Source organism: Nannobrachium achirus (assembly GCF_963921795.1).
Source record: "Nannobrachium achirus genome assembly, chromosome: 8".
NCBI classification, from domain to species: domain Eukaryota; kingdom Metazoa; phylum Chordata; class Actinopteri; order Myctophiformes; family Myctophidae; genus Nannobrachium; species Nannobrachium achirus.
In genome coordinates, this window is record NC_137817.1 from 8,701,946 (window position 1) to 8,722,345 (window position 20,400).

Genomic DNA, 20,400 nt, shown 5'->3' on the forward strand with positions numbered 1-20,400 from the left:
ACCTGTGGAGAAACTTGAGTTGCCCAAATTAGGTACCAGGAAACTGGGATGTTTTAAAGTTGTTTTAATGTATTGAAGTTATTGACATGAAGACTTGTTATTTGTGATTTTATATTCTTGAAATGGGGGTTATCACAGCATCATATACCACCATTCATGTATATTTCAATCGTGGTTTTATAAGCAAATAAATGTTGTCGTCGGGTAAAGGGGATACTTGGATTCAGAAATCAGGAAAAGGGGGGTACTCAAGCCCAAAAAAAGATTGAGAAACGCTAGCGGATGCTTGATGAAATTAACTCATGAACAGCACCGCTCACTTCACACTAGGTGTGATTTTTTTTCAGTAATCCTGAAAAAGAACAGTTGTGGTTTCCACCCTGCATGTCACAGAGTGACGATACGTAACGTTGACATAGAACAGAAATAAAATCAGTGGCATGTGAGACAAATCCATTAGTCCCAGTGATGGTGTCACATGTCTCAGTGCCAGTGTACGTACTGTATGTTTGTTAGGGTTTACCCAGGGGTGTTGCACTAAATTCTGGGCCCTGGGTACTTCAACTGTTGAAAAAAATAGCAGATATACAAGCTCACAGCGCGGCACCGAGTGCCGCGCTGCGAGCTTGTAGATCTGCTATTTTTGAAAGATCGTGAAAATGTGTGCAAGTCTTTGAATATTTCAAATCCTTCTGAGTTTTTTTTTTTTGATTTTCGGTGCCGCGCTGTGAGCTTGTATATCTGCTATTTTTCAATAGCTAAAGTATAAAATAATTAAGGCCCCTCCACTTTGGGCCCTAGTAACTCAGTCCCACTTCCTCACGCCCCTTGTGACGCCCCTGGCTTTACCCACTGTGTGTGTGTGTGTGTGTGTGTGTGTGTGTGTGTGTGTGTGTGTGTGTGTGTGTGTGTGTGTGTGTGTGTGTGTGTGTGTGTGTGTGTGTGTGTGTGTGCGTGCGTGTTCAGCTGTGGTATGTCACTAGCTCAATTTCTGTATGCTGATAACTGAGACTTCATACATACTGTACTCTCTACGCATTGACATCTACTGTAAAATCAAATTGAACAGAACAGAGAAGCACATTAATATAACGTTGGGTGGAAACCTTGTATGTCCGAAACTGTTACTTTTCAGGATTCAAGTTCAAAAAATTATTCAAAATTGTACAAAACTGTTATTCTTTTGTGTGTGACGGTGTAGTAGGTATGAAAAACACAAAAAGTTTGGAGTGTGGATATAAGAGGTTTCTGCCCGACTGCAACGATATCACTGCAACGATGTCACTGTGTTTTGTCTGTCTGTCCTGTACTGTGTGATGTAGGCTGGTTTTCGAGACCAACACGTTCACACACTGACAGCGACGATGGCTCCTCCTCCACCCGATACCTACGACAGTTCCTGGATGAGATGCAACCACACATGATCAAAGAACATCTCAGGTACATCTCTGCCTCTTTCACCCTGTTTGTATATGACTAGAAGTTCGCGGCCCTTCGGACCGCTCACCTCTAGAGATCGCACCCGCTTTGCGAGCGCTCACAGCTATGTTGCAGCAGTGATCCAACTGATATGGCTATATGGAGATCTGTATCTGTCAGTCCTTGCACACTGTCGGAGAAACATAAGCTTCGCGGGACTCACATCTAGAGATCAGGCCACCACATGTCGCTAGTGCCAAAATGGTTTAGGTGCTATACAGAGATGGTGAATTACATTCACCCATACAGAACATTCACACACAGATGGCGGAGGAAACCATGCAAGGCACCAACCTGCTCATCGGGAGCAATTAGGGGTTCAGCGTCTTGCTCAAGGACACGTCGGCATTGACTCTGGGGGAGCCCGGGATCGAACTAGGAACCTTCTGGTTGCCAAGCAGCAAAACTACCTCTGAGCCACTGCCGCTCCTTGAAACCTCTTCCGCATCTTAAAACCTCTTTACCCACTTGAACTTCAGCATCCCTATTCTGCGAGTGAACATTTGCCGATCTAAGCCCAAGTTGTGAGCTAATAGATTGGCTATTTTGGGGCGAAGAGATTTGGTGTAGACGTGGAAAAAACGGTCCAAGTACAGTTGCAACTCGGGTCTCTATCTTTAAGACTAAAGGGTTTAAAGGAATATTTCACTTTCAAAAAAACTTTTAGTAATTTTATCATCTAATCAGGCTTTTATGAACACCCTGGACAGATTTTAAGTTGCTTAATTCAATATTTAGATATTTGATGTAAATGTTACCAGGCCCTTCTCCTCCTGGGCCCTTTTCCCATACACGCCCATTGTAACTCCATTTTGACCATGATAGATTCACTATAAACACCCATTATTTTTTCTGGTGACTCATATCCACCTGTTTCCATGAGAATTTACTGTAGCATTATTTGCAGGACACTTCCGGTTAACAGCAGACATACAAGCTCACGTCGCGTCGCAGATGCAACCGTTGTGAGCTTGTAGATCACTCTCGGCTGCGGCGCCGGAAGTTGCCTGCACATTCTGCGCAATGCACGATGGGATGTTGGAAAGTTGTGGATACTCTCCTAATACGTGAGCTGGCCGTGTTTTTTCGATAACGTTTTTAATTTATTTTTAATAATCTTTAATTTTTTCCATTTTCCCAAAGAATTATTCAAATTAAATGAAAAATGTTATCGGAAAAACACGGCCAGCTCACGTATTAGGAGGGTAGTATGAGTCACCAGAACAAAATAATGGGTGTTTTTAATTAATCTATCCTGGATAAGATGGTTAAAATGATTGTAATGTGATGTTATACTTTTGCTTGAACATCTCTTTGCATGGTATTGCGAGGAACAAGTAAGTTGACACCTGTGCTGTACGTGACAATGGAATAACGAGACGTTTTAAATCCACCACTTAAGCATAACCGCTTGTGTAATTCATGTTTATACAAAGGACTCTGGCAGACTGGCACGATGTGTCAAGGATCCCCTTGGTGTAACGTTGAGGCTTAGATGAGTCAGATTTATGACTCATTTAAGGGCCACTTAAAAGTAGAATAAAGGCCAGTTTCTCTGAGCTACTAATGGATACATTGGACACTGCAGGTTTCACTGACAGCACTCCAGTATTTCCAACATGAGAGAAAAGCAAAACGTTTGCACTAATATAACCCTGTTGTTTCAGGGATGACCATAATAGTATTTTATTTTATTTTTATTCTATTGTGCTTTTAAAACTTTGCTACTGGGGACCCTCCCCACCCCTGAGAAGCACTTGTATTTAGTAGATTTATTGCCAGTGGCGTAACGTGCCCCCACCAGGCCCCAGTGCGAGATTTTGACCATGCTACCCCCCCCCCCCCCCCCGACTAATTTCAATGATCCAACTAACAGCCAAAACAGCACACAAAGTACATTAATGAGACATGCGATGCAGCTGTATCCAGTGCCAGTACTAGATATGTTCAGTAGGAAACTGTAGCCGGCATATTACATGTATTACTTAAAGCTATACTGTGTAAGTTAATAATATAATAATAATAATACATCGAACTTATATAGCGCTTTTCAAGATACTCAAAGTCGCTTTACAAACAAAATAAAATAAAACAACTTTATTAGGACAAAGATTAAAAGGATAAAATCTAAGATGTGCATTAGCAGGCACACAGGGAAGAAAAATAAAAACTGAAAGGCGAGTGGAGAAAAGTTAGGAAGGGAAAGCAAGTCTGAAAAGGTGGGTTTTGAGGGAGGCTTTGAACACGGCAAGGGTGGGGGCTTCTTTTATATGGGGTGGGAGTGGGTTCCAGAGGGTGGGGGCTGCAACGGAGAAAGCCCTGTCACCCCAGGTGCGTTTCTTGGCCTTGTGAGTGAACTTGAGAAGGTTCTCATTTACAGATCTGAGGTTGCGGGAGGGAACATGGCGTTGAACAAGGTCTGAGAGATAGCTGGGAGTCTGGTTATTGAGGGCCTTGTAAGTGGTGATCAGTATTTTGAAATCAATCCTGTATTTTATGGGTAGCCAATGGAGATCGTGGAGAACTGGGGTGATGTGGTCTCTTGATCGGGTTTTGGTGAGGAGGCGGGCAGCGGAATTTTGCACATATTGTAGTTTATTGAGTTGCTCAACTAGTGGTCAGTAGCGGTATAGCAAACCGGTTACACCCCGCCACTCCGACATGTCTCCTTTTCCGACATGTCTCCATTCCGACACTAACCCTATCTCTAACCCTTACCCTAAACGTAACCTCTATGGAAGTGTCGCCACTCCGACAATAAGAAGTCAATTTCGGAGTGGCGACATGTCGGAACGGAGAGCGACACCCTAGTAAACCGCCACGGACCGGGCCTTCAGACCACCGCGTCCGCCTCGCCGAGCCGAGACGCATCCGTAGAAGTCTCTCGTGTCCCTCTGCGACCAGGCATTGGGGAGTTACAGGCTAGACTCCTAGACCAGCGTAAACAATGCTGTTGAAGCAAGCTACTTCCTGAAGAGACGCAAGACGCGCTGTGATTGGCCGGTAGGGAGACACGTATACAGAATGTTGCAGATGACTTAATTTTGCCGGGTAAAACTGTCCCGGTCACGGCCACACGGGCTCAGTAGAACACATATAAAGAAAAGGCTTTTGGGGCTGAAATTAACAGAGTGGTGTTCTAAAACTTTAGCGATTTAATAGTTAGGACAATTTTAAGATTTGTTTTATTAAAAAAGTTACATAGTATAGCTTTAACTCACCTGCTAAAGAAAGGAGGACGACAAAAGAGAAGGTTTTGTTCCATATGCCTTCATTGTCTTGGTTTCAGAGAGCACGGTAAATACTAACTTTTGCCCCAAAGTCTTGTGTTTATATTCCATTGATTTATGCCCAAGCGTGGTGGTGTTGTTTTGAGTGGAGGAAGCCAAGTCAAGTCGTCAAGGGGCCCGGCCAATAGAACTCTGACTGTTAACTCTCTGAACGGTGGGCATTTCAAAACAAGGGTCTTTTTTATTGCATACAATGCGATCATTCAATCAACAATACACTTTTATTCTGAAATCGTAGTCTACTACTGAAAATAGAAGCAGCAGCCCCCAGGCTACTTCAATAATTTCTCAACTGCCTTTTCATATCTGTCGCCGTTGTTTTTTCTTCTTCGTCTTCCTTCATTAAAACTCACACAATGCCAATTTTCAATGGTCCCAGAGTGCCAATGACGTATTCTTTTTTTCTTTTGAAAAGATGTCAAAATGACCTGCGATCAGAGAGATGCTTTTCTCTGTTTGTGTGTTGGCTCCCTCGTGTGGCTGTTGGAGAAATTGCATGTTCATTCTAAGGAATGAGGGAGCAGAGTTGATTGATTCAGCTCTAGCTCTGGAACCATTTGTCCAATTGACAAAATTCTTTTTGCCACTGAATCACAACGACTGTGTCTGTTTCTGTGATCGATCAGTGGGCCCCCCCAAAAAAATATTTTTTCATGAAACAGTATAGAAAAACATACAAAATATTGGCACCTCGACCTTGGAGCAATTTTTGCCCGTGGCATCCTATGAGTTAAAGGGGCCCCCTGCGTGTCTAGGCCCCGGTGCAGCGCACTGTCTGCATATACCATATTTACGCCTGTGTTTATCGCCCCAGCCTGTAGGAGTACATGTAATGACCAGTATCACCCTCCTCTCCGCTTGGCTTCCCTCCCCCGAACACTGGCCAATTGTGTTCACATAGAGCTTCGACTAAGATGGATGCACCTCAGTGGATTTGAACCCACAACCTCCATGGCGGGCAAGGATTTTACCACTGCACCACCTGAGTGTCCTTCAACTACAAACTATACACATCTAATGGCCCCACAAAATGATGATTTAGTGATGAGTCATCATTTTTCACAGTTTTTTGGTAGTATCTCTTTATCTGCAGTGGTGGACAAAGTACTCAAGGGCAGTTCAAATAAGCGGTAGATGCACAGAAAGCCAATGTAGCATGTGGACATGATGGCTCATCTCCCTCCATGACACAGCACATCTGTCCATCTAGTGGTGAGGAATCACAGGCCATTAGATCTGTACAGACCAGCTGCTTTGATGCGTTGATCTCTCTCCATGTTCTGTGACACTATGACCTCATATCGTCACTGTCGGGTGGAAACCTTTTAGTCCTAAATGGTTACTTTTCAGGAAATGGAAAAAACAATCTAATGTAGTTATTTAGTCACCAGCTCTCTCAAAACTACAGACACTAGTTAGTTTGTCCACTACTGTTGCTGTTCTTCGTCATGGCTGCCAGTTCCCACCTGATGTCGTGTGGGAGTCCCGATTGCTCCACACTGTACTGAATAACTGCTAGCTTGCATAATGACTTCAGATTAGGACTCAAGTCTAAGATGTACAGCTCTTGGGGTGTGGGGTTTCCTCCAAAGAGGATGATACGATCTCCCACCATGCAACAGCACATCCCTTTCAACCTATCCGGGCCTTTTCCCTTGGTCTTAATCTTCTTCCACATGAGAGTTTCTGGATTGAATTTCCACAGATCATTGAAGGTCCGGTTCCTGTTCCTGCTACCAAATATGTACAGCTCTCCATTGTAGGTAAAGGCTGAATGACAATAGTGTTGTTCTTCAATGAGCTGTGCAGAAGGTGTGCTCAGCCAGCAGATGGTCTCTGTGTCAAACACTCTGATGCTGTTGTGGAAGCTGCCTCCAACACGTGCACCCCCAAATACAAACATCTTTGTCCCGATGATGGTTGCAGAGTGAAATGCTGAAACAGGTGGTGTAGTGCCTCTGGTGTTAATTAAAGTCCAGACCATTATGGTGGTGTCCAACATGTAGATGTCATTGGTGTAATATCCAGACATCGGGATGTTGTATCCTCCATGGACATACATGAGCTTCCCAAAGACACAGGCTGAGTGACCCCACCTCCCCTCTGGAACAGTCCCTGACACCTTGGGCTTCAACCACCTGTGGGTGTCAACATCAAATGCATAAAGATTGTTGCATTGTGGGTAGCCTCCCCAGATGTAAATGATATCTTGTATCAGTACAGCTGTGTGTCCCCAGCGCCTGGAGGGAACCTCAACAGGACGTTTTCCTCTTCCAGTCGTCAGTGCAGGCAACTTCCTCCAGCACAAAGACACTGTGTTGAAGATATGGACATCAATCGGATCATCATTCATATTACCGTATCCTCCAAAGTGGTAAACTTTGGGTGCCACAGGAACTGCAGCATTCAACCATTCAGTTGGTCCTTCCTTCAGACATACGGTCCACCTGAACATTTCACAAAGAGACGACGGTGAACGTAAGCAGCCCCTTGTTGTTGAATACAGTTATATTATGTGTTCTGACACTTATATTGGTACAGTGGCCTCTAATTACTGATGTCATGTTGATGACATCAGTCCTGTCCAATTATGGACTTCCACCCGGCCTGGCGGAGATGGGCGCTCGACTGGGCACATATTACTAGTTAGTTAATTCAACATTTTACTTTTACTTACAGGTAAAAGTACACAAGTAGTCTCATTAAAACATACATTTAATACCAAATATAAAAGTAATTTTATACTTTAATTTATCACTTAATGAATTAAGCAGGATGTTTTTTTTGCATTAGTATTATAATTTTTAGCATTAGCATTTTTGCATATTTGCATTTTTAACATTAGCATAAACATCATTAGCATTTTTAGCATTAGCATTGTTAGCATTAATATTAGCATTAACATTTTTAGCATTAGCATTATAATTTTTAGCATTAACATTAACATTAGCATTTTTAGCATTAGCATTTTTAGCATTAGCATTAACGGAAGTATTTAACATAGGCAGTTAGCGGTTGGTTCTGTGGGACCACCCACCAAGTTTGAGACCAGTAACATGTACATGTTTCAGCAGTTACAGCTCGTCCCTATTGGCCGTGTAAGTCCAGACACCAAGTTTCGAGACGGTACCATGCTGCGAACTGGAGTTTTGGCTGCTTAAAGCCCAGCCAATAGGAAGACAGATGGGGTGGAGCTTCAACAATTACAGCTCGTCCCTATTGGCCGTTTAAGTCCAGACACCAAGTTTCGAGGCGGTACCATGCTGCAAACTGGAGTTATGGCTGTTTAAAGCCCAGACAATAGGAGGACAGAGGGGGCAGGGCTTCAGCAATTACAGCTCGTCCCTATTGGCTGGAAAAAGTCCAAAGTCGTGTGAGCGTTTTAAAGTTTAAATAGTCCCCCCAGGAATCCACGGAGAAAAAGTCTTGATTCCGGGGAGAACAATCCTGATTCTGCGGAGAACCATTCTTGATTATGAAGCTTGATAGTTAATATTCCACGGACATTAAAAAACAACCTAAAATGACCAGTTATCAAGCTAATAATCAAGTAAAAGCCTTTATGAAATAGCTACAATTAATTAATAATCGAAGATTCGAATAATCGTTTTTGAGAATAAAAATCTGATATTAAATCTATTCTTCTTTACATTTTTATTGTTTTTAATAATTACTTTCTGACTATATTGCCATCCAAACCATGCCCATACTAATATTTATTCTCTCAGCATTAGCATTGTCATTGCCCGGACCATAGGCATATATAGAGGAACAATAGGTCAGGACACCATTTCATGTAGGAAAGTGGGACCATCCAGTGTCAGTCAAACTATTTCCCCAAGGCCCTGTGAAGCAGAGTCCTAAGCTATGCCCAGGGGGCCAGTTGTCCAGATTTAACGTGAAACAAAACCGGAAATAAAAGTTCCTACGATTGGCCACTAGTGTCACTGTTTCCCCCCCGGCTGGTACCAAAAGGAATATATTCTCCAATGGACCATTCATTTTTCCCGAACATTACATTCGATTTTCTTACCTTAATAAACATAGTCACAAATACTTTATGGTTCCTGTCACTAGTTTTAACTCTCCTCTCAATCACCATGATATCTGTTTTGTGAAATTATGGTCCCATATATTTTATAATTGATGTTAAGGCTGAGTTCATATAGACTTTAAAAAATATGTCCCGCCCTCCTTATTCTTCGTCTGTTTTATTTTCGGCAAGCTCAACACATTTACCCAAGTATCCCTGCGGTTGCACGTGACCGTTGGCAGCCAATAGCATTCCTCTGGTACCATTAAAACAATGATGACAGGTACATCCAAGGACACCCATCCAAGGGCAAAAACAGCTTGATTTTCGCTCTCATAGAAACCAATGGGTCACGTGACGGTTCCCACCGTCCATATTTGTTACGGTCTATGAGTAATGTGGCACCAAAGTGTCTGTATTTTTTTATTTTCCCCCATTGAAAGTCAATGGGGTTTTTTTTGTGTATTTTTTTGCGAATTACGTCGCAATGGTAACGCATATCGTCAATAGCACACCATTCCCGGCCGAGCCACGCATTTTGATGTACCTGTATATATTGCGGGGGTGGTGTCAACCGTGCAGGCGCAATGAAGTGCCAAAATTTGTGGGAAGAATATTATTCTCTGGGGTGATAAACAATTTTAAGCTACAAGCTCACAACGCCTGGATGTGAGCTTGTAGATCACCAGTTTGCCTCCCAGCCCGCTCATGTCTACACGTCGAAGTGTCCCACGAGAAAGACATTTCACCATCCGAGCAGTCATCAGCTGGGTGAAGCAGAAACTGAATTCCGCGCTCCTTCTCCCTCCAACAGGAAATTCACCCGGCTGCCTCACCTGGCCGGTACCGAACAGAACCGTCTCTATGCCGAGCAGATCAAGGAGGAGTGGCTCCAGTTTGGACTGGACTCAGTGGAGATGGTTCCCTACGACGTGCTGCTGTCCTACCCCAACAAGTCCCGTCCCAACTACATCTCCCTGGTAGACCCACTGGGCAATGAGGTAGATATCCTCACCACGCCAACACCACACCAACACAACTACTGTACACAGCACCAACTATTCTCCCCTGGCTGATTGATTGATTGATTGATTGATTGATTGATTGATTGATTGATTGATTGATTGATTGATTGATTGATTGATTGATTGAATACTTTACAAGAAGTCTGCATAGGAAAGGGTACAGGACAGTACAGTTCGCTGATAGAAGGTCAACTAAAAGGATACAGACCACAAGAAATGTTTAGGACATAAATTGGGGTCCCTTTTTTCAATTCATACAAAAAATGTTCTTCGGATTCCACCTACCTGGCACTCCTCGCATCTCTCAAGTCACCATTTTTTATATGATCAAGATGCATTTGCAGACGTTTCTATTCTGATTTACTATGATTGGCAAGTTTGATGGAGGGGCCTTTTTTAATATATATGGACTTTTTTCAACATGGAAACGATTTTGTTTTGCAAAGACTAGCCTGATGGAGATATGAGTAGGGCAAAAGTGTGACGTGACGTGACAGACTGACTGACAGCCAGTGGAGCTTTTCATAGTAACTTCATCAATAACATTGCTGCTCAACCTCAGTGTGTTTTACCCTCAGGAAGATCCTGAACATGTCCTGTGAATTCAAATGATGTTGCTTCAACACACATTTAATATTTAATATTTGCATGCCGTATTATATTTCCAATAGCCAGAGAGCAAACAGCCGCCGGGCACCAAAAGGCTGGGATTTGGTGCCCGCCGGCTATTTCCCCCCCTGGCTATTATTTGTAATTAAATGTGTTGTCGAATGGGTTTTGACACACTGAGGTTGAGCAGAATGTTATTGTGACCGCCAGGTCGCAGTTACTATTAAAACCTCCACCGGCTGTCAGTCTGTCATGTCACATGTCACACTTTTGCCCTACTCATATCTCCGCCACCGCTGCCCCGATCCATGCCAAACTTTGCTCACACACTCCTTGGCTGCCAAACCACAACCTCCACCCCTCATTTCTCACATGCCCCTCTTCTAGCGATTAGTTTTTTTTCCAATTCCAGTCACTACATTTCCTAAAATGTCTTGCTGCGAGTGAGCCCACAATTATGTTCATTTGTTACCATCCATTATAGTCTCAGTCAGGACAGTACTTAAACCCTTCACCGTCTGCAAGGATAGCAACATTCAGAGCCACTTTAAACCTCTTAAAAGCCCTACTGTATATACTTCACTGGAAGATAATTAGACAAATAGCTAAAATTGCATAATCGAAAAAGGGACGTCTTCTAGCACCACCATGAGTCCGATTCTTGCAAAACAAATTTTTGGACACCTCGCCTACAGATTTTGCCCCAAAATCACGCAAATTGGATGGCAAATCATAACCTCCACCCCTGATTTCTCACATGACCCTCTTCCAGCGCCACCATCAGGCCGATTTTTGCAAAACACATTTTTGGACACTGCTCCTACAGGTTTTGCCCTAAAAAATACTGCAAAGCGGTACACAGTATCTCTAAAGTCATGTCATCAACATGGATCTGTCCCATTTCCCATATTCCCTCCTGATTCGCTACCATTGCCTTCTAAAGTTTGTGTATACGACCTGACGGTCGCTAATCTCCCGATTAGGGAGTCTTACTGGTTGATATAGTTAGATTCCTGTCAAAGAGGACATGCTTCAAGAGGTGGTAAACATGGCGGTAAACAACAGGAAGACCAACATGTCCTGTAAGTAAGTAGCCTTGGGCACCAACTGTTCCTGAACCATGTGGCCCATGGATAAACACATGTGAATACGTCCTGTACATTCAAATGAAAGGGTGCTAGTAGTACTGACCTTCAAATCGACACTTCTTTTAATCACAGGGGGTTCAAATCGATTTTGCTAATTAAATGCCCAGGCTACTATTTCTTAGCTAAACCTTAGAAAAAATACTGATGATGATGGCAAAATCATTGTAGAGCAGGGGTCTCCAACATTTTCAGGCCAAGGACCCCTTAGTTGAGAGAGAGATGAAGCAGGGACCCCCAGATTCCATATACCAGTAGGCCTGGTTGCATTGTTTGACAGCTCAATCATCAATGTATATTGGATTCGTGGATTTGTGTTATCAGATATTTAACCACTTGAACGTCAATAATTAATTAACTTGACCTTTTACTCTGTACTTAGTGTGCTCTTTTTCTCCTCTACACCAAACCTCTTTGCCGAAAATAGACAATTTACAGGCTCACAACGCCTCGCGCTGCAGATCTGCTTTTTTTGGCTAAAGTTCTCCGAATATGGACGTTAGGGTGGTTAATATAAAAGAGACAAAAGGTTTCTATCACACAAAGATTTGAAGGACCCCCTGTAGTAACTCTGAATTTCTGAAATTTTTAATCATTAACCCTTGCATTGTGTTAGAAACCTGGTGTCGGGCGCATGGTGGCGCAGTGTTTAGCGCTTCACCTCACAGCTAGAAGGTCCTGGGTTCGATTCCCGCCGGGGGACGCTGTGGGTGCTGGGGGTGTGTTCCTCCCTCCGCATCATCAGTGCCACACCCTAGGTGGGGTTGGCGATAGGGCCTTTCTGTGTGGAGTTATGTTCTCCCCGTGTCTCCTAGGGTTGATATCCTCACAAAAACATGCAGTAATCCTGGTCTCAATAATGCCTCCCCCTGGCCAGCCGGGGCGCCTGATGGAGGGGAAAGGAACTGGTTGGAATAACGTGTTCCTTCCATGCGCTACATCCATCCCAGGGTCAGGTGAAAAGAAACAACTTGGACTACCCATGCATTGAAGGAAGCATGAGGTCAGTCCGTTGTCTCCCCAGGCGCGGCAGAGGGAGAACAGAGCCCAGGATTACATAGGCAATTGGCACTGGGTGAAAATGGGTTACAAAATCGTGGGATAAAAATTATAAAAAAATAAAAATAAAAAAAAGAAACCTGCTGTTAGCGGGTGAAATTTGACCCGTGCATTCATATCCCACACTTATGTTCATTTGTTACCTTCCATTATGGTCTCAGTCAGGACAGTACTTAAACCCTGTACCGTCTGCCAGGTTAACAACATTCAGAGCCACTTTAAACCTCTTAAAAGCCCTACTATATACTTCACTGTACGATAATTAGACAAATAGCTAAAATTGCATGTCCAAAAAGGGACGTCAACTGGGACTTTGGTTATTTCCTCCAAAGGCAGGAGGCTTGGTGACATAACTGTGGGTTCTCAACCTGTGGGTCGAGACGCCCCTGGGTCACCACATGATTTTGGGGGGGTTTCCCCAGGCCCAGATGAACGTAAAGTGACAATTTAAGGACCTTTAAGATCGTTTTAATACCTCGAAAGAAAGAAAACATTCCTGATTTCCTGCGTCAAAAGTAATCAACAAAACGATATAATAAAAACTGGTCAAACATTGGCCAAATAAGAAAGAGGCGAAACAGTGCGAAAATAATCGCACACACCGCCTCGCAGCGTGAGCCGCTGTGAGCTTGTAAATCTGCTAGTTTCACAATATTTATCTTTGGAACTCAAACAAAATGTGGTGGGGGGGTCCCCAGTTCAAATATGATTCTTTTGGCGTGGTCACAGCCTGAAAATGTTTAGAACTACTGACAAACAGTAATAGGTATCATTGACAAAGAGAAAGACATTTCTAAAAGACCTACTTCATTGTGACAGTTTTTTCTATTACACCAGATATGCCAATAGCAAAAGCCAAGATGTACTGTTAACCTTGGCCACAATCCATCTGAGTCTCAAGGCATTGTTTTTCTCCATCTGCCACAGTGTTTACCTTCGTTCAGAAAACCACATGACAGTTCAAGTCCAAGGTCCCTTTACAGCCTTCCACACACACACACACACACACACACACACCAGTGTGTGTGTGTGTGTGTGTGTGTGTGTGTGTGTGTGTGTGTGTGTGTGTGTGTGTGTGTGTGTGTGTGTGTGTGTGTGTGTGTGTGTGTGTGTGTGTGTGTGTGTGTGTGTGTCTGTCAGCATGCACGCATTGAGATACAGTAGCAGAAGACAGTCGAGGATTTATGATTGTTGCCATTGCAGGTTGTCACTGCTGGCTGCATTTGGAAACACATTTAGATTCATGCATTTACAGTCAACCTGTTCTTTGTCCATGCATTACTACCTATTCTCCTGCCCATAGGGCAGGAGCCTAAAGCTGGTTGCACACTGCTGCGTTTTTTCGTTGCGAAATGCGTTTTTCAGGCAAGGAGAGATAGAGAGAGAGCAAGGGACCCAGTGGTCTGAAAATAAATACGAAACGGGGGACAGTCAGACATTAAAGGGGAAGACCACCCATTTTCAATATTGAACTATGTCATTAATATACGTTAGAGGAGAAAAATAAACTACTAGATGTACAAATGCCTAGTGATAAGATGCCTGACAACATTCCACACTTGGCAAATACCCCCCTTTGTCACGTTACAATACTAGGACAAATTCACTGATGTTTCACTGAAGTGCCAATGCCAAGGTTTCTACCCGAGCAGAGGCGTCAATAGGGTATGGGAAAACAATAACATTTACTTCTTAAAATGAATTCATCATGTCTGTTGCCATACCTTAGCTTTTGCTGAACTGACACCACTGTTCCCGAGAGCATGGATTTCCAGAGGAATGTAACAGGAGGCTGCTACCTCGTGTCCTCCCTTCTCTCTCTCAGGTGTTTAACACGTCGCTGGCGGAGCCGGTCCCTGAAGGATACGAGCACCTAGCTGACGACATCGTCCCTCCATACAGCGCCTTCTCCGCCCAGGGGCAGCCAGAGGTACTGCGGTGTGCACACACACTGTCTCCTCACAACACACTTCAACACCAAGAGATGTTGACATTTTAACAAAAAGGGAATATCCCATTCCCTTCAGGTTGACCTACACATGCTTAACATTGCTCACTATTTGTCGTTAAATACAATTTAAAAAGAGAGATGGTAAAGCAGTTTATCGTGTGTGGACATTCCCGTTTTCTTCACTTATGCAGGCAGGCACATGCACACATAGACATCAAAGGGGGCTTGAGCACCTGCCCTTTTATCCATCTGTAAAAAGTGCCCTCTCCAGACCGTGAATGCAGTTTTTAGTATGGTGAAAGAAATGCAAATTCCCCCTTTCAATGCCGTACCAGAAGGCAGCATTCAAGAGAATTGCCTTGTCCAAACTCTCCTGAACTTGAATGCAGCATCTTAAGGTGAAAGAATTGCCCTCTCTGTGTAGAAATCCCTGCCGTTACGCCACATCTCCAGTATTCACTTGATTATGCTTGGTTTAGTGTGGTATCAAGCACCGAAAATAGCCGACTTCACTTACAACGTGTCTCCACCAGGGGGATTTGGTTTATGTCAACTATGGCCGTACAGAGGACTTCTTCCTGCTGCAGAGGGACATGGGCATCAATGTCACCGGGAAGATTGTCATCGTCAGATACGGGAGGATATTCAGAGGTAACAAGGTATGAGAGACACACATGTGCACGCACACACACACACACACACACACACAGTACACACACACGCGCGTGCGAGGAGCGAAAACCGAACAGGTTGTGACCAAAGTTGACGACCCCTTACAGTTTCGTGACAGTACACTTCACTGGTAGTGTCACGGTTTTTTTTTACTTATAGAATGACAGACAAATCACAGTACTATGCAGAAAAAGAAGAAAAACACAATGCAAAATAATGGTATTAAACTTGTAATACACAATGACAAAATAATGGTATTTGGTAAGGATAGGCTTTGTTATCTGTTTATTGCTACTAGTGTGCTGCCTGCAGAGATGCGCTTGACACAAGAGGTCACCCTTCGCCTCTCTCTGCATCACAAGCCTAGCCTTGCTCTGACGTAGTGACTGGGGGGCGTCAACTTTGGTCACAACCTGCACTATTTTGGCACACACATGCACGTGCACGCACAGGCACACACTACTGCAAGGGTTCCCAAACTTTTCAGGCTGCAACCTCGCACAATCATCAAATGGGACAAGTACTTGAAATTGTAGGACTTGAGGCATCACATTTATTGCGACTCGATTCCACGGACAGTGTGAAAATATCCAAACTGCGAGGCGTTGTTGAGTGCTTGTAGATCGGCTATTTTCACAATGTTTGCCTCTTTCTTACGACAGTTTGGCCAACTTGGTGTTGAAAAGCTCTTAAAAGTCGTTTCAAAATGTCAACTTTTGAAATGTGTATGTTGGTTTGTTTACTTTTGAGTGAGGAAAAAACATGTTGCACATTAAAGGGGAGAACCACCCATTTTCAACATTAAACTATGTCATTAAAGCCCCTTTTCAACTGCAGCTTTAGCACCACACTACACCACACCACACCCCACCACATAAAATATCTACATTTTCCATTACACAAAAGTACCCCTATCAGTAAGAATCAAATGTACCGTTTTAACTGTGATTATAATACAACATAAATTTGTATTACAACTATCCTAATTATAATACACTATAATGGATTATAACTGTGATTATAATACACTATAAAGTATTAATGTATTACTATGATACTATGATGTATAATAGATTATAATAGTGCTTATAACACAATAGAATCTATTATCATGTATTACAACTACTTCCTGGTGGTCTAAATGAAGAATCAGTGAGTTGTCAGGCATCATGAAGTGTTTGACCCTGTTTGGCCTAGCTCAGACCTACTCTAGATTGGATACTTTTTAGTACCACGTTTAGTACCACTTTCACATCACTCTACCCAGGTCCTTGTAGTGGAAAACCTCACACAAGTGGGCGGTGTGGAGTGGTGTGGTGTTGGGCCATGTCAGTGGAAAAGGGGTTTAAGATACCGCCCCCTGGAGAAGTGACATGCAGCAAAGGTCGTCGGAGGGACTCGAAGCCGCGACACGCTGTCAGGCCGGCATTGCACCCTTGGGTGCCTGGCAGGGATGTCGCACCAAATGCTGGGCCCTGAGTACAAGGATTCAATGCGTTATTGTTGTGCTTTAACTGTTGAAAAATAGCAGATCTACAAGCTTACAGCGTGGAACCGAGTGCCGCGCTGCAAGCTTGTAGATCTGCTATTTTTGAAAAATCTTGAAAAAGTCTGTTTTTACGTCAGTGATGCTCAAACTTTTTTCATGTGAAGGACCCCCAAAATTATATGTAAAAAATTATAATTATGCCACGGACCCCCATCTCAAAATATTTAGTTCCACCGATGCCCCAGAAGCAAAATTTGAGTTACAAATGTTGGCTTAAAAAAAGTAATATATTCAAAGAATTGCACACATTTTGAAAAATAGCAGATCTACAAGCTCGCAGCGCGGCACTCGGTATCACACATAGATTTGGAGGTCCCCCTGTTGTAACTCTGAGGACCCCCTGTTGTTGAAGACCCATGCTGTACATCTTGAGCACAAACTCTCTCTCTCTCTCTCTCTCTCTCTCTCTCTCTCTCTCTCTCTCTCTCTCTCTCTCTCTCTCTCTCTCTCTCTCTCTCTCTCTCAGGTAAAGAATGCTATGTTAGCTGGAGCTAAAGGAATCATCATGTTCTCAGACCCGGCAGATTACTGCGCTGTTGGCGTGCAGGTACAGTCTCACACACACACCCACACACGCATGTGCGCGCGCGCACACACACACACACACACACACACACACACACACACACACACACACACACACACACACACACACACACACACACACACACTCGTGATATCATATGACATGGCTTCTTCTTTCTGTGACTGTGTACTCTACACGTTAGTGTTACCTCTGTGTGTGTGTGTGTGTGTGTGTGTGTGTGTGTGTGTGTGTGTGTGTGTGTGTGTGTGTGTGTGTGTGTGTGTGTGTGTGTGTGTGCCTGCGTGCACGTGCGTGTGTGTGTGTGTGTGTGTGTGTGTGTGTGTGTGTGTGTGTGTGTGTGTGTGTGTGTGTGTGTGCGCGCGTGTGCGCGCGTGTGTGTGTGTGTGTGTGTGTGCGTGCAGCCGTACCCGGATGGTTGGAATCTGCCAGGGGGCGGGGCCCAGCGAGGAAACGTTCTCAACCTCAACGGAGCCGGAGACCCTCTGACGCCTGGCTACCCTGCCAAAGGTGTGTGTGTGTGTGTGCGTGTGTGTGTGCGTGTGTGTGTGCGTGTGTGTGTGCGTGTGTGTGTGTGTGTGTGTGTGTGTGTGTGTGTGTGTGTGTGTGTGTGTGTGTGTGCGTGCGTGCGTGCGTGTATGGCGGCTTTTCCGTGCCTCTTCAGCGCAGCGACGCACGGGTGCAGCATGGCTTTTTGTTTACATATGCGTGCGTGCATGCATGCGTTAGTTCTGCTCCAGTGGCACTCGTGGTGCACACGATTGCTCTGCGATGGTACGCGTCCCGTGTCCTGTAACGATGCCATGCAGCCACGGAGGTACGCGTGACGCGTCTTGTAAAAAAATAAATAAATAAAAAATGTCTGTAAATGTACAGTGATTCTTATGGTTTCATTGTAGCCTATTCATTTTAAGCTCTAACTCATTCATGAACACAAGGGTCCATTTGGTTTCATCTTATGTTCTAAATAAAATAAAGGTTAACGTCAGTCTTGCCTGACTTTCATGAGGGCAGAGGTATAGGCCTACTTTTTTTTTTTTTTTTTTTTTCGGTGATATGCACGGCAGCACGTCATTACTTTCTTACTGACAGTGGATTTCAACCAGTGGTCCGGGGCCCCCCAGTGGTTCTTGAGGGGGTGCCAGGTGTCTAATGGCTATTCAATCAATCCTCTACAAGTCTCCATGATTCATGAACATTACCTCTCTCTCTCTCTCTCTCTCTCTCTCTCTCTCTCTCTCTCTCTCTCTCTCTCTCCCCCCCCCCCTCTCTCTATGTCTGTCTGTCTGTCTGTATAAAGATATTGGCGAAGCATACGTTGTGCCATTACCGTTAAAATGTTTAATTGGCCGGTAATTATAAAGTCCACCGGCACCGGACACTGTGACCGGCTGGGAAAATGTCTCCCTTATATAGGCTATTTTATCATGTGGCTCCCTTTGGGCTATTTTATCAGATTTAAGCCTATTATTCTTATTATTATTTGGTTAAAGTAGTAGGCTACAACCATTAAAACAAATCATAATTTTTGTATCATGATCTGTCAGCGTGGTTTAAATCCCGAAGGGTGAGCGTGCTGCGGGCTGCTTCTTCTGTGCTGTGTGCTGTTAAAAATCAGCCTATTCGTCGTACGATGGTGACGCGCGTTGAAAATATCAGAGCTACAAGCTCACGCAATTCACCACGCTATGAGCTTGTATATCTGCTATAGATACGCAACACGGGGTGAGCTGCCTGCAGCTCTAGCGCTTGTCCCAAATCAGCGCTGTCTTGTTCGCTGGAGACCCTGCAGAGTCGGGGTTTACCAGTGGCGTCAGTTCAGCAAAAGCTAAGGTATGGCAACATGACTGGTGTCTTGCACGCGCGCCCTCGCGTGCGTGCAAGACACCAGTCATGTTGCCATACCTTAGCAACAGACATGATGAAAAGTACATTTTATTATTTCATCCATCCATTCATTACACATCCATTACACATGCAGTGTCAGCGTTACACTTGTCAAGCCGACATTTCATTGAATTCATAGGGTATTTATTTTTGTTCGATATGATTACAGTATATTGAGTCTACAGCAGTGGGTCTCAACCAGTGGTCCGGGGACCACCAGTGCTGTGTTGGTCCTTGAGGGGTTAGGGTTTCCATGCAGGTGATCTCCAGTTAAAATATGGAGAGTAACCAAACGGAACTATATAGACCCTTAACTCTTGAGAGCGTAAAATGAAACCAAATGGACCCTGCCTGCCTTGGTTTTGTACTGCGCCGTTGGTTCGTTCTGGGCGAGCGGTTGTTTTTTGTGCAACTAAAATACTCCTGTGCACATTACATTGGCGTAGGCCTATAGGAAAAAATAAATAAAGCCAAGGAGAACTATTAATGGCGAAACACAGGCCCACGAACAAAATATTTATATAGCGAATAGGCCTATATTTGTTTAATTTCGCCGTTTTAAAGCACCATGCTTTGCTGGCGAGGAGGCTGCGCAAAAAAAATGATTGTGCTGTCAAACAATGAAACTATATGGAATCTATGAAGGTTGTGGGGATCCCTGCTTCATCTCTCTCGCCTGTGACACCACGCAAAGCGTTTCGGGGTATTCCGAGTTTTGCACGATCTGATCATCTGCTTCAAATACCACCAGTGGTCCTTGAGGCTTGAGGTGGTCCACAATCCCCAGCTTATTAATGATGGAGTTGGACAGTTGGTAACCAAATGGACCTCGGCGCTTGCCGAGATCTCTCTCTCTCTCTCTCTCTCTCTCTCTCTCTCTCTCTCTCTCTCTCTCTCTCTCTCTCTCTCTCTCTCTGCTCTCACTGGGCGCAGTGGGGCAAAGTAACTAAGTAGATTTACTTATACTGTATACTCAAGTAAAATGTTGAGGTAATTAAAAGATATGATTAGGCCTATTATATTATAAAACATCCATTGATCCACTTTAGCCGTACGTTTTATGCCTATATGCCTATAACAAGACAACTAAAGGAAAGAGAGAGAGGGGGAGGGGTTATTATTACCCTTATTACTATACTACTAACTAGGTAACCTCG

General features: G+C 43.9%; 1 protein-coding gene across 1 annotated transcript in view; it reads left to right on the top strand.

Annotated features, from left to right (window-relative positions):
* naalad2 (N-acetylated alpha-linked acidic dipeptidase 2) overlaps window positions 1–20,400 on the top strand; it is a 59,642-nt gene that overhangs the window by 14,287 nt on the left and 24,955 nt on the right. The window contains exons 2-7 of the mRNA XM_080730900.1: window positions 1,323–1,440; window positions 9,617–9,803; window positions 14,466–14,570; window positions 15,125–15,250; window positions 17,279–17,359; window positions 17,761–17,866. Of these exons, the coding sequence (XP_080587026.1) occupies window positions 1,323–1,440; window positions 9,617–9,803; window positions 14,466–14,570; window positions 15,125–15,250; window positions 17,279–17,359; window positions 17,761–17,866 (723 nt within the window). The remainder of the gene's footprint in view (window positions 1–1,322; window positions 1,441–9,616; window positions 9,804–14,465; window positions 14,571–15,124; window positions 15,251–17,278; window positions 17,360–17,760; window positions 17,867–20,400) is intronic.